At 36.8% G+C, this 14718-nt stretch overlaps 1 protein-coding gene across 8 annotated transcripts in view; it reads left to right on the top strand.

The window, feature by feature from the left end:
* LOC117400464 (golgin subfamily A member 4-like) overlaps window positions 1-14459 on the top strand; it is a 97350-nt gene extending 82891 nt beyond the window's left edge. For 5 of the 8 annotated variants that reach the window (XM_059022820.1, XM_059022822.1, XM_059022818.1 and 2 more), the window contains 4 exons: window positions 1862-1956; window positions 8025-8111; window positions 10202-10268; window positions 12842-14459. In XM_059022820.1, the coding sequence (XP_058878803.1) occupies window positions 1862-1956; window positions 8025-8111; window positions 10202-10231 (212 nt within the window). In that variant the 3' untranslated portion in view covers window positions 10232-10268; window positions 12842-14459. The remainder of the gene's footprint in view (window positions 1-1861; window positions 1957-8024; window positions 8112-10201; window positions 10269-12841) is intronic. The other 3 variants (XM_059022815.1, XM_059022816.1, XM_059022819.1) reach the window with 3 other exon arrangements.
* The last annotated feature ends 259 nt before the right edge of the window (window positions 14460-14718 follow it).

The raw sequence follows: 14718 nt of genomic DNA, 5'->3' as shown, positions 1-14718 counted from the left end.
ATATATATATATATATATATATATATATAATGTAATGATTTTAAATGACAGCATTTAATATATATCAATTAAATAGACCCTATGATGTGCAACATGTTTCAATGAGGTTTCAAAAATAATTTCTCTGGTTATAATCACATTTCTCTAAAACAAAGGATAGCAAATTCAGCACAACAGGATTTTAGTATTTAAATGGCCTTAGGTTTATGATCACATTCACCTTAAACCTTCAGAATGAGTTATACTCAGAGAAAATGAGCCAAAGTTAAGTAGAGGTAGCTTGGCACCATACATACAGTACAATGTGCCTTTTAAAACAATTAAGGAGGACGAATACACCAAGGTAACTTCAATTGTATAGGACCTTTTGTTTAAACAGTTCAGATATTCTGGCTGAGCTGCCGAGCATCGGCTTTTTGATATAAGAACATAAAGTTTACAAACAAGAGGAGGCCATTCGGTCCGTCTTGCTTGTTTGGTTGTTAGTAGCTTATTGATCCCAGAATCTCATCAAGCAGCTTCTTGAAGGATCCCAGGGTGTCAGCTTCAACAACATTACTGGGGAGTTGCTTCCAGACGCTCACAATTCTCTGTGTAAAAAAGTGCCTCTTATTTTCTGTTCTGAATACCCCTTTATGTAATCTCCATTTGTGACCCCTGATCCTTGTTTCTTTTTTTCAGGTCAAAAAAGTCCCCTGGGTCGACATTGTCTATACCTTTTAGGATTTTGAATGCTTGAATCAGATCACCACGTAGTCTTCTTTGTTCAAGACTGAATAGATTCAATTCTTTTAGCCTGTCTGCCTACGACATGCCTTTTAAACCTGGGATAATTCTGGTTGCTCTTCTAGCAATATCTTTTTTGTAACGAGGTGACCAGAACTGAACACAATATTCTAGGTGAGGTCTTACTAATGCATTGTAAAGTTTTAACATTACTTCCCTTGATTTAAATTCAACACTTTTCACAATATATCAGAGTATCTTGTTGGCCTTTTTTTTATAGCTTCCCACATTGTCTAGATGAAGACATTTCTGAGTCAACATAAACTCCTAGGTCTTTTTCATAGATTCCTCCTTCAATTTCAGTATCTCCCATATGAGTCTGTAGTTACCTGGTTCGGTTTTGTTTTCCTTTTTGTGGATCGGTATTACGTTTGCAATTCTCCAGTCTGTCGGTACAGCCCCTGTGTCAAGAGACTGCTGCATGATCTTGGTTAGTGGTTTGTAAATAACTTCTTTCATTTCTTTGAGTACTATCGGGAGGATCTCATCCGGCCCAGGGAATTTGTTTATTTTAAGAGCTCCTAGTCCCTTTTAATACTTCTGCCTTTGGTATGCTAAAGTTATTTAAAACTGGATAGGAACAGGTCGACATGTGGGGCACGTTGTCCGTATCCTCCTTTGTAAGAAATATGTAACAAGCACAAACATACATTGTTTAATACAGATAATAAACAGTTGGAGAAGTGGAAGCTGGGCTGTCTGCCCTGGTTTTAATTATAGAGCTGTATTTATCAAGCCAAGCAAAGGGGTCTTATGGGACATTGCAGTGAGGGAAAGGCATTCTTCAAGAATGCAGTCATTTTGTATATTTTCCTCCAAAATAGCGCAAAAGCATATAGTCTATTTTAATTTATATTATATTATTTTAACGATGTAGTAATACTGCCTTTGAAAAATCCAACATCCAAGGTCAGTTCTCGGAGAGAAGACAGGGAACCTCATGTTTACATTAAACTAAAGATATATGGAATTGGTTTATACGAACGTTATAAAGTAGATTTTATAATTTGGTCTGTGTCCATGTTTCTGTGAAGCCTAGTCACTCATAACTCATAGGATCTTTTCACTTTCACAGGTGGAAAACACCACAGCGATGGCTTGCCAGAACCAACAGAATTTGAATACCTGAGAAAAGTGATGTTCGAGTACATGATGGGACGAGAGACAAAGGTAGGACAACTTCAAAATGGTCTGGTACACTCTAGCTCTTAATTGTGTATATGAACATTTTCATTCTGGATTTTGTGCTGCACATAGCACCAATATGGCCCTTGTTAGATTAGTAAATTATCTGTTGATAATTTCTGACTCGGGCTTTCCCTCAATTTTAATTCTCCTAGATCTAAGTGCTGATTTTGATACTGTGGACCACTCAATTTTATTGAATCGTCTTGAAAGCTCAGTGGGATTGTCGAGGTGTCCTATCGCGTCCTATTTTAGTTCCTTTGTTGTTTTTGTTATATACAGACGTGCTCAAATTTGTTGGTACCCTTACAGCTCATTGAAATAATGCTTCATTCCTCCTGAAAAGTGATGAAATTAAAAGCTATTTTATCATGTATACTTGCATGCCTTTGGTATGTCATAGAATAAAGCAAAGAAGCTGTGAAAAGAGATGAATTATTGCTTATTCTACAAAGATATTCTAAAATGGCCTGGACACATTTGTTGGTACCCCTTAGAAAAGATAATAAATAATTGGATTATATTGATATTTCAAACTAATTAGTTTCTTTAATTAGTATCACACATGTCTCCAATCTTGTAATCAGTCATTCAGCCTATTTAAATGGAGAAAAGTAGTCACTGTGCTGTTTGGTATCATTGTGTGCACCACACTGAACATGGACCAGAGAAAGCAAAGGAGAGAGTTGTCTGAGGAGATCAGAAAGAAAATAATAGACAAGCATGGTAAAGGTAAAGACTACAAGACCATCTCCAAGCAGCTTGATGTTCCTGGGACAACAGTTGCAAATATTATTAAGAAGTTTAAGGTCCATGGAACTGTAGCCAACCTCCCTGGGCGCGGCCGCAAGAGGAAAATCGACCACAGAGTGAACAGAAGGATAGTGCAAATGGTAGAAAAAGAACCAAGGATAACTGCCAAAGAGATACAAGCTGAACTCCAAGGTGAAGGTACTTCAGTTTCTGATCGCACCATCCGTTGCTTTTTGAGCAAAAGTGGGCTCCATGGAAGAAGACCCAGGAGGACTCCACTTTTGAAAGAAAAACATAAAAAAAGCCAGACTGGAATTTGCTAAAATGCATATTGACAAGCCACAATCCTTCTGGGAGAATGTCCTTTGGACAGATGAGTCAAAACTGGAGCTTTTTGGCAAGTCACATCAGCTCTATGTTCACAGACAAAAAAATTGCAGCGATTGCCTCTAAAGGTTGTGCAACAAAATATTAGGTTAGCGGTCCCATCATTTTTGTCCATGCCATTTTCATTTGTTTTCTTATTTACAATATTATGTTGAATAAAAAATCAAAAGTCTGATTTCTATTAAATATGGAATAAACAATGGTGGATGCCAATTACTTTTGTCAGTTTCAAGTTATTTCAGAGAAAATTGTGCATTCTTCATTTTTTGTGGAGGGGTACCAACAAATTTGAGCACGTCTGTATGTTACCTTTAGGGGACATTATCGGCAGACATGGAGTAAACCTCCATTGTTCCACTGATGATACTCTACTATATTTTTCTTTAAATCCAGGAAATACTTCTAGGGTATCTTCAGCTGCTTGCCTTGCAGATATCAAGTATTGGATGTCTCAGTGCTTTGTAATGTTGAATACTGATAAAACAGAGGTTCTGCTAGTGGGCTCTTAGAACCAACTAAACAATGTTGATTTACTTGAGTTGGACTAAAACAATAAATGAGAAATTTGGGGGTCATCTGTGACTCGGATCAATCATTCGAGACTCATGTTAGGAAAGTTAATGAAGTATCCTTTCATTGTTTGAGAAATATAGGTAAACTTGGACCTATTTCTGTGCCTGATGCTGAAAGACTAATGCATGCCTTTGATTAATCTAGAATTGATTATTGTAATGCACTTTTCTCTGGTTTTGCAAAATGTGTGGTGTCTCGCTTACAGCTCGTTCAGAACGCTGCCGCTAGAATACAACTAAAATCTGAAAAATGACATATTGCCCCGATTTTGACGTGTGAATATGAGTATTGAGATCATATGCCAGACGACGGTGTCTAGTATTCATTTTGTATTTACTAATCATAATGCAATTTGCCACATCTGGATTTCCACATAAGTCTTCCAATTTTCTGTTGACTCTGGTTTGTAATAAATTAGACAGACCACTTCATTTACAACCCCTGAAAGGTTTTAGCTTTAGAGACATCCCTTTATGTACACTGTGAACAAAAAAGGTTGCAATCAGAGGGGGTTATATAGGTGGTACTCCTATTACACTATGTAACACAATGTTTGTTCCTGGGTAGTAAGTGTTATTTCCTAATTGCTTATGCCTCAAAAGTATAGAAAATGGCTATTATTCCCCACAAACTTTGCTTTTGTGACCAGGACAGTGATATTTTGAAATGTACCTATTTCCAATGAGAAAACGGGCAAATTTGTGTCTTTTCTTTCACATAAAGTCAGAAAAAAACAACATATGAATCCAAATTAACATGTATTTATACTAAAGTAATACAAAAATGACTACAAAAGATTTAGAAGTGAGTAGTTTTTCGAGATTTACGATTATACTGTAAATCACTTTCACGATGTTCTCGTTATACTGTCCTTGGTAGCGGCGTTCAAAGTCCAGTATATCCTGGTGGAAGCGCTCGCCTTGCTCCTCCGAGTACGCTCCCATGTTCTCCTTGAATTTATCAAGATGAGCATCAAGGATATGGACTTTGAGGGACATCCTACAGCCCATTGTGCCGTAGTTCTTCACCAGAGTCTCAACCAGCTCCACATAGTTTTCGGCCTTGTGATTGCCCAGGAAGCCCCGAACCACTGCGACAAAGCTGTTCCAAGCCGCTTTTTCCTTACTAGTGAGCTTCTTGGGGAATTCATTGCACTCCAGGATCTTCTTTATCTGTGGTCCGACGAAGACACCGGCTTTGACCTTTGCCTCAGACAGCTTAGGGAAGAAGTCTTGAAGGTGCTTGAGGGCTGCCGACTCCTTATCTAGAGCTCTGACAAATTGTTTCATAAGGCCCAATTTGATGTGCAGTGGTGGCATCAGCACCTTCCGGGGGTCCACCAGTGGCTCCCACTTGACGTTGTTCCTCCCCACAGAGAACTCGGTCCGCTGTGGCCAGTCCCGCCTGTGGTAGTGCACCTTGGTGTCCCTGCTGTCCCAAAGGCAAAGATAGCAGGGAAACTTGGTAAAACCGCCTTGGAGACCCATCAGGAATGCCACCATTTTGAAGTCTCAAAATGCGTCTGCCACTTACTACCCAGGAACAAAAAAAAATAATAATAATTGTTACACGGTGTTATATATCATACAGCAACCAGAAATTCATGTATTATCTTTTATTCTGAAAATATGTGTTGGCCTCAATCAAATATTTCCAGGTCTCAAAAAAGAACAGTATGGGACACTACACCTTTGAAATTAAACACCAGTTCAAGAGTAGTGCTTAAGTCACAAACTAAAGGATACACATTTTTATGACTTTGACATCTTGCATTGATTATAGGTGTGCAGAGTCATAAAGCATGCAGTAATATCTCCTACAAGAAAGAGTTGAATCTTTATTTTCAGGTTGGTGTGGATTTGATAGTGGTTTTGAAATTTGATATTTAGGAGGTTATTTGGAGTACAGGACTCTAGTAAGCCATTTATATAAACAAGACTGATCTGCATGCGCTAGGGGGGAAATAGATTGATATTAAATGTGCTTTTAATATCCATATTAGCATTGCTACACGGAAGATCTGTAAAGTGTTGGATTTAAAGAAGTTGACTGAGGTGTTAGGTGAGTGCTGATGATATGAGAAGATTCTCTTATTCTGTGAGTCAACCGTACATATATCAACAAACACACTAATGTTTAAACCTAACAGCTTAATTTGGAGAATTACTTTTCTTAGCCCAAACTAAGAAACTGCTTAGCAACGCAGGGTAATTTGGAACAGTGCAATTTTTCAGGTCATTGTATCATTGGATTTGAATAAATTCAAAATAGATTCCAAATTAAGATCTGGTAATAAAAATGTAAAAGAATATTCACTCTGTACAAAACATTTTTCAGCACTAGAAAGCTCTGTATTTCAGCCTGTTCCTCATGTCAGTATTTACAAAAACAAAAATCAATAACCCACAAGTTTTGCAATACAGTGCTCCCTCGCTATAACACAGGTTTCAGGGGACACAATACGAGCGTTATAACCGAAGAGTAAACGGGGGAGGGGGTGGGGGGCGCCGCGGGACACATAACACACATCCTGATTAAAATACAAAATAAAATAACTCCCTCTCTATAATGCACATGTAGTGAAGCAAAAATGTAACTTTCTGTGAAGTAACCATGCATAAAGCACCATGTAATCAAAAAAAAAGGTAATATTCCCACTCATGGATCATTTTAATTAGCAGGTTTTAAACTATAAATAGCCTGGCTAAACAGCGGTCGGGAGTTCAGTTCGAAGCAACAGACAAACAAACCAAGTGTGAGAAGGGGAGAGGGGAAGAGAGAATGGGCTGCCGGAGCGGGGGTGAAGCGAAGCTGAAACGTCTCGTCTCCCGGAGAAAGCTGCATCTCCTCTCGCAGCAAAAAAGTAAATTCATTAGAAAAGTGCAGCTTTTCTCGGTTCAGATACTGTATCAAAAGTGAGAGACAGAAACGGAAGTTAGACTGAGAAGTTGTTTACAGTTTGAACAACACCAGTACTGTAGAAATATTGCATGAATCACTAGTATAGGGAATTGGGGGACATGCTGTAGGAGCGTTATATCCAAGAGCCTTCTAGCGAGGGAGCACTGTGCTCCTCATAAGAGACGTGACAATTAAAGAAAAGCTGTTTCCTATGGCTAGACTGCATAGATTCCATTTAAAAGGGATTCTAGATAATGAAAAACTAACAGACTGAAAATAAGATATTTAAACTGAGAGCTTTCTTTAACCTAGTATGGCACTAGATATTCCTCTTTTTTTTGTGAAAATCAAGTTTGTAGAAATTGCAAGATTTACTGCACTAAATCACTTCAAAGACCACACTGCCCCTCCCCCCAACGCATTGTATCTTTTACTCACAGTAAAAAGCTACAAATCCTTAGACATTGCAGGAATGTATTGTTGTTGAAGTCACAGAAGATTATTGTTGTATATCGACGGTTTGTAAAGGTAATGGCAGTTGGTGTTTTGTGTTTTGAAGCCATAGTGTAATTATAACTGTTCATGGTTACAAACTTACACTAGTCCAACAGCCAATCCTGGGTTCCAGGACTGCCCTAGCGTGTGTATTGTAAATGAAAACCTATAGACCGACTTTGAAAATGGAGACTAATGGGGAACAAGTGTCAGACTGGTTCCCACAAGTGAAGCTTTCTGACAAAGAACGCCATCTTCCATCGTCATTTTTGTTTGTGGTATTCTGTACATATTCTGTATACTCTTGCAGACGTAGGAGGATGTATTTTATTGTGTGTTTGTTGCCAGAGGTACTCTTGAGCTTTAAAAATGATTTACAGTGCATTTCTTATGCCTTTCATCATGTCTCTGTTAAAACGCAAGGAGTTGGGCTGTCTGCCTCCATGTGAAATCCTTCCCTCTGTTTCTCCTCCTGAGTATTGCTTTGGCTGCTAAAATAGCCAAGCTGTTTAACCAGGAAGTGAAGATAAGTCGCTCTCCTCTCCTCGGCACCAGCACTCCACAATGGAACAGGGAAGTCAATTAGTGTGTTATAAATAAAAATGGCTATAAAGGGAGCAGTAAATAGCTTAAAAATTGAAAACTGCCTGACCTGGCAGCTGGTGTGACATCCTGTACAATGTTGCATCTTTTAAGCAATGTACACATTTTCACATTGATTTAGTTGGTCTGGTAGTGAAACCAAAATTTTAGTATTTTTGTGTCATGTTTTTACCGGTGTAGATTTATTCATTTGGCTTTGTCATCGGCTACAATAGTTTTATTGCCTGTTGAACACATAGTATCCCAGTTCTCTTAACTAACTCTTCACTTGAAATATATTGTGCAGTAAACTTAAACCCGAGTGGCTATTACTTTGTAACTCTGTTTCGCTTTCCTTTTAGACCATGGCAAAGGTCATCACTACAGTACTCAAGTTCCCGGCAGACCAGGCTCAGAAGATCCTAGAAAAGGAAGAATCTCGACCACTGGTGAGTGCAAACAAGCATTAGCGCCGGCTTTAACCACTTGTTGAGGCACTTCTCACACCTGGTATAATGATGCAGTCCTAAGTCTTAATAAAACATTGTCAGACATTTGATCTAAGATCTTTTTCATCTTCCTATTCCTCCATGCTATTTCCTTTGACATATCATACCTCTGGACCAGCAGTATTTATTAAAATAAATAAATCAATAAATAAATAAATAAAACCTTTATGATTTTAAGTCTGCAGCTAGAACAGCTTTATATCATTCTTTAGACAGAGACCTAACAATATTATCGTCCAACTGCGGCCCATTTTCCACATAAGTCTTTAAAGACTGCTGGCTGTGCCATTATCCTTTCCATTAGTTATTGCTTTGTCAGTGGCAGCTAGTGATTACATAACATTTTCTTGTACAAAGTATTCTGCTTGATCATGTGTTTTTTTACTTCCCCATGTTGTACTTAAAGGAACACTATTGACACAAGCTTGCATGTGATCTATTGCACTACACAAACTTTTGTCTGCACAAAATCTATTCTTTAGACTTTTGATGAAGAAAATATATTAGAAAAAAGGTCACTTGGCCACTTTGTGTTGCTGCTGCAGAAAAATTCAGCTTTAGTGAATTATTATTATTATTATTTATTTCTTAGCAGACGCCCTTATCCAGGGCGACTTACAATCGTAAGCAAAAACATTTCAAGCGTTACAATACAAGTAATACAATAAGACTTGCAATCTAATTATTGCAATCTCTTTTCATAGAATACCACCTGAATGCATGAATCGTGACCGGTAGTAGAGCCTTCATCTGCATGTAATGGTTTTTTTTTTTTCCACTAAGGGACAGAGTAACTACTATGTAAAAAAAATATCCCCTTTTATTAAAATGAAATAAAGTACTACCAAACAATGTGCTATCAATATAATGCTGCATTTATGCTAAATGTAAAAAAGGAATGGTTAAATTAATTTGCAGAATGAGATCTTGATTAATTGATGACTTGTTCTTTATACTGTATTACTGTTCTTATTTGAGTAGATCAGTTTTAAATCATAAATCTAAACCAGACCCTTCACTCTTGAGTATTTTCTATTACTTCCCTTGGCCTGTTATTGAAATGTCCTTGCATGGTAAATTCTTCCTGTTGTCGCATCCTTTTCCGTGACAGACTGGCATCTGTCCATACTGCAGTATGCAACATCTAGGCCATTTTAATCAAACTTCCTCTGTTGCAAAACTTTTTTCATAGAATGCCACCTCAATGCATACTGCAGCTGATTGGGAGTAGCTTAGGAAAAGGGCAGCATAATGTTTTTCAGTTCTGCATTCCCATTACTGTTTTTAACCGTAACCAAAGCAAAATTAAACACTAATGTGGAGCTGTCACATGCATTGAATTGATACAGTGGTGACCCATATGATTTTCAAAAACGCCTTTATAAGCAAATTTTGAAAATTATTAACTGTATGGGTTTATTTGCGTTCCTTTTGTAAAATAACTTTTTTATTTCAAGTTGTAGCAGTAAAACATAGTTGTAGGACACAGTGTCTATAAAGGCAGCCATGTCATCAAGCTCAACACACAAGGTTATGTAATGTGAATATGGCTCCATGTTAAGTAACTACAAATGTAACTGCAGTCTGTATTCATGCATCTATGATTACAGGTCATTTTAGAATTCTCCTTTTTTTCTACACCTGGGTGCATTTTGCAGCTCAAAATTAATATTTACAGCTCTGAAATGATCAATAAAAATCACAAGGCATGGTTACTATGTAAGATATGCTTTGATAAAAGTAAGCCTGCTATAAATTGATATTATTAGGTACCACAAGTCGGCTGTAAAATGAATGCTGTTGGGATTAGAAAACATTGCCTGTTACACAACCTGCAAATAAGTGGAGATGTCAAGTCATGCTACACTAGAGCTTGTTCAGAACCCTATATTTTTAATTTTCTTAATGGTATTTGTGTCCTGACTAACGTGTAATCTCTTCTCTAACTCTGTATAACCGTGTCTGCTTACTACTAACAAGATCTGCACACAATAGCCCAAGTCATAAACTGGTCTTTTCTGGCTTTGTAGTTTGCCTCCCTTCACAGTGGTGTCTTCTGAATAGAGTGAGGTCAGGCAGTGCATGGTTAGCATGGCGGTGAGTTGAGCATTAACCTCTTTACTGTGAATCTGCATGAAACTAATGATTTTAAAGCTTGGATCCTTTTTACTCTTTCCGTAACATACAGGGTGGTTATAAAGTTGCTTTGTCTCTTTGCATCGCTGCTATGAAGAAATACTTTCAAATCATCCATCAGTAAGTGTTTCCCCCCCGTGTAAATGGAATGTATTTCCTCTTTTGGATTCCACTCCCCCTGATGAGCATTGCTGATTTTGGCTTGTTATTGCAGTAACAACATTAGGTATCCTGACAGGACCCACACGCAATCAAGCCATGAATTTTGTTCTTCTTATAATCATCCCCCTTTTTTTTTTTTTTTAATAATGGTACATTTTATTATCTATAGGCATTAGAAAAAAATATTGTAAATGTAGAGCTGTTGTCAGGGTAGTGTTACATTCGAAATAACCAAATGTTCATACATATAAATTGATCAGGGTCATTTGAAAGGGAAAATTTCTAAGTGAGCTGTGGCTCACCAATACCACGTTTCTATGAACCACAGAACTCGGGAACGTGGTCAAGCTGCCCTGCCCACCCCTCTGTTTCCATGTGTTTAAATTACTCGAGTTGGCTCCCAATTCAGGCGGGAGCCCAAATTCTCTAGTCCGAATTCACTCCTCGGGCTGGCCTGAATTCTAAAGTCTGAATTCGGGCTGGGAGGAAATTACACCACTAACTGTCAATCAAAAATGTTTTGTTTTGTTCATGGACTTTGCGATACCTGCACGGTGGGTGTCTTTGTTTTTGTCGATACGTTGTAGATATTACTAACAACCATTTGTAAACAATTTTGGCTGTTACTTAATTAAACCCTTGTTTAAAAAAAAAAAAAAAAAAAAAAAGACAGTCCTATAGCAGGCGCAGTTTACACTGCCTCTGGGTTTCTGATCGCACAGATCAGTTCCAGATTTTTTAAATCCTTTTGAATTTGGTATTTGTATTATTATTTTTATCTTAGGAAATGTCTCTTTTTGTATTTGTACTGCACTATTGAGGTGTACCTGTGCTGGTCGTTCGGGCACAAAGTGAATAAACTAAACTAAACTTTATTTTTTTACATTTATATTATATTCGAAGAACAAAACCAAACCAATAATAATATTAATACTACTAATAATAACAAAATACAGCTTACATATGTTACAGAATCTATCAAATGCACAGATTCTAATACATGCCACAAACGGGAAATCTATTCAAAATTATTATTATTATTTTTTTTATTTTTTTTTTTAAATATCCCCTGCTGTTGACAAATTACATACCGTAAAAAACAAAATAATTGCTGGGTCTCAAATAATCGCCAGTCTCCAATATGCACCGGGTCTGCTGGCAAACATTGTAAATAAACTCCAGAGGCGTTTTAATTGAAGTTTTACGGTGGAAAGCATGGAAACGCCTCCTTTTCCACCAACTCCAGTTCTGGAAGAATTCAGGCCAATTCGAGCGCACTCGGGTTGGCTGTCCATGGAAACAAGTTACAAGGGTCCCCAAAACCCAGATTGGGAACCACTTTAATATCACATTTGCGGTCTTCAGCTACAGTGCCCCCTGAATCATGGGCCCTAAAAATCTTGTTGCTCATCCTTTTGGAGCTTCTGGAAGTTCATTACTAACCTGAAAGATCTCCTCAAAACAACTTCATACTGGATCAGCATACATACTCAAATTCAATTGAATTGTTAATTTAAACTGTTTAGTTAAAAATAGCTAGTGTTTATATAGTGTTGATGTGCGTGTACAGTTTGTATGAACAGATTTATATTACCATACATGAGCCATGATATTTAACTAGGCATCTTTCCAGCACAAGAGATCAAAGCTATGGCTGATAATGTATGTTTTACCAAGGTTAGACTATGTTACATACATATACTGCATGGCAGCAGTTTCGGGTGTTAGTTTTTATCTTGAAGCACTGTGAAGGGGCCGAGGGAGTTTGTAACTACCCTGTCTGAGTATTGCCTGTCTGGTATTTGAAATGCCTTTTTTTTTTTTTTTTTTTTTTGTCTATGCTTTGGGTCATTGTCGAGTTGGATAAATCAAAAATGTTTATTTCTTGCAGAATAATTAAAAAAACGTTTTATTATTTTATATTACATTTATTATTGTCATCTTGAGGTTTTCCAGAAACACATTTTCTTTCATAACTTTTGGCACTCTTTCTTCAAGGTGCAATTTAATATTTGTTTCCGATACTACGAGGGGAGAAATAGCGTTTAAGCTGAAGTTCAGTTGCTGGTTTGAAGGTTTTCATCTACTGTAGTGTGAAGACTTTTTGTTATCTGAGCCTTTGCTCCAAACCCTTTCATGTAGTTTGCTACAGTTTGATATCCATGGAAATGGTATTACATTTATATAAAAAAAGAAAAAATATGCAGAAATAACAGGGGTCCTCAAAAAAAAATATATATATATTTTCCATTGTTGTCTACTGGGGAAAATCACCAACATTCATACCTTTTTGTTCATCCCATGAAAAACACATTCAGATCCAAAGTTGAATGAAATGGGTTTTTTTTTTATGTTTTTTTTTAATGGAATAGCTACAGTGGTGAAGATGGGGGAGGTGGATGGATGCAAGAATAAAAGATAAAGATAAGTCTGGAAACGTTTAAGTAAAATTCCTTTCTGAGCCAATATGTTACCAGGAAATTGAAGTACTTCACTTGGATGTCCTGTTTCCTTTTTGTCGGAGAGTGTCTATAAATAGCAGATTTTGTATAAAGTTACTATTACCTTACTGAGGGAGTAGTATCTCGTCAGAAAAAAAGCACAAGGTACGGAGTGTATCATGTTATGGTGATATTAAATCTGTCGGTCCTTATGTCGCTTACAAATAACTGCTTATCCAAATATCATGAAACTTGAAAATGTCTAATGAATCTATGGGCATATACAACAATCTGTCCAACTTATTTTTTCATTTGACTGATACCTCTCATTTTGTATGTATTAATGATAGTTAAACTAGGCAACTAGCAATGCCAGATCACTACCATGCATGTAAAGGTGTCGGACTGCTTCACAGTTTCAGTTTGAAAACAATGCTGTTATGAGGTAATGGGCCTCGAATACTGTTGGGTAAGTCTTTAAACATTTTTGTTGTCATAATAATTTTAAAATGTGTACCATTCAACTGGTACCTCAGACTCGGATTGTACTGCCAAAATGTGTTTTGTGTTTTTTCATTGTGAAATGAATAGGTTTTAATTTGTCATTCTTTTGGTGTCCTGTCAGATGTTTACTGCATGCATTGCGTTCCTTTCTCCATTATGCATCTGTGTTTGATCAGCCGTTTGTTTTTGTGTTTGGTGAAATACAAAAGAATCTACTAAGCTTCACTTTATTCTTGTTTTAGACTTGGCTACGATGAGCATCCTGAAGACAATTGGAAAATGTGATAATCACAGCATCCTGCCAGATACAGTGGTGGCCAAAACCAGCTATAACAATGTTGAAATATGGTGCGGTACATTAAAGAAAGTCTTGTCTTGATTATTCTTTTGGAAAAGGGTAATGGGAACTAGATTGGTTTGACATACCATAAAATCGTCACTTTTTAATTGAAGCCTGGGATATACTTGTAGCCCAGCACAAAAAGATCAGGGCCCGTCTTATCAACTATTGGAAAATTGCAGACAAATTGCCCCCTACATAGTAAATGTACTGTAACTACATGGGAAATTGGGGCCAGGGATTCTGTATAATGAATTGGTCGGTAATTGGAGAAAAAAAAAAGTCTAGTTCCCATCAGTAATACAGGTTTATTGTATACATTTTAATTCACGCAGTTTAAATGAAATCAATTTCTTCCTTTTGTTTCTGTTTAGGTTTAGTATGGTTTGATGGATTGTGCAATAATTGTAATCTTTTATTCCCTTTTTCTTTCCTGTTATATCATGCTGCTTTCATTTTACTTGTGTCTGTAGAGTTTGTTCATTGTACTGTGCTCCAATCGGTTCCCAATGCTTCTGCTGAAAATGACACTGGATTCCAGTACCTCGTTTGTTTACTAAAGCTTTTGTACTTTATATTTTTTGGGGGAGAAAAAAACTATTGTAAATTGTAAATAAATGGTTCATATCTGTACCATAGGGCATATTGTAACTGTTGCAATGTTAATACATTTGGTGAACAGTTAATAAAATTTTATTTACAATATTTTTTGTGTTAATTTAAGCCAACCCCATTAATTTGGTTTTCTACAGTTTATCCATGGAAATTATATTTCATTTACATTAAAAAAGCTTTTAAAAAAGAATTTTATTTTAAATTGTTGTCTACCGGGGCACCAATTTTCATACATTTATATTTATCTCATGAAAAACACATTGAAATCCAAAGTTGAACAACATGGTGAAGATGGGGAAGGTGGATGGCTGTAAGAATAAATGATTAAAGATCTGGAAACATTTAAATA

Source organism: Acipenser ruthenus, chromosome 4 (genome assembly GCF_902713425.1).
Source record: "Acipenser ruthenus chromosome 4, fAciRut3.2 maternal haplotype, whole genome shotgun sequence".
In the NCBI taxonomy this organism is placed as follows: Eukaryota; Metazoa; Chordata; class Actinopteri; order Acipenseriformes; family Acipenseridae; genus Acipenser; species Acipenser ruthenus.
Note: the sequence above shows the minus strand (reverse complement) of the source record. Positions and strands in the feature narration are given on the sequence as shown.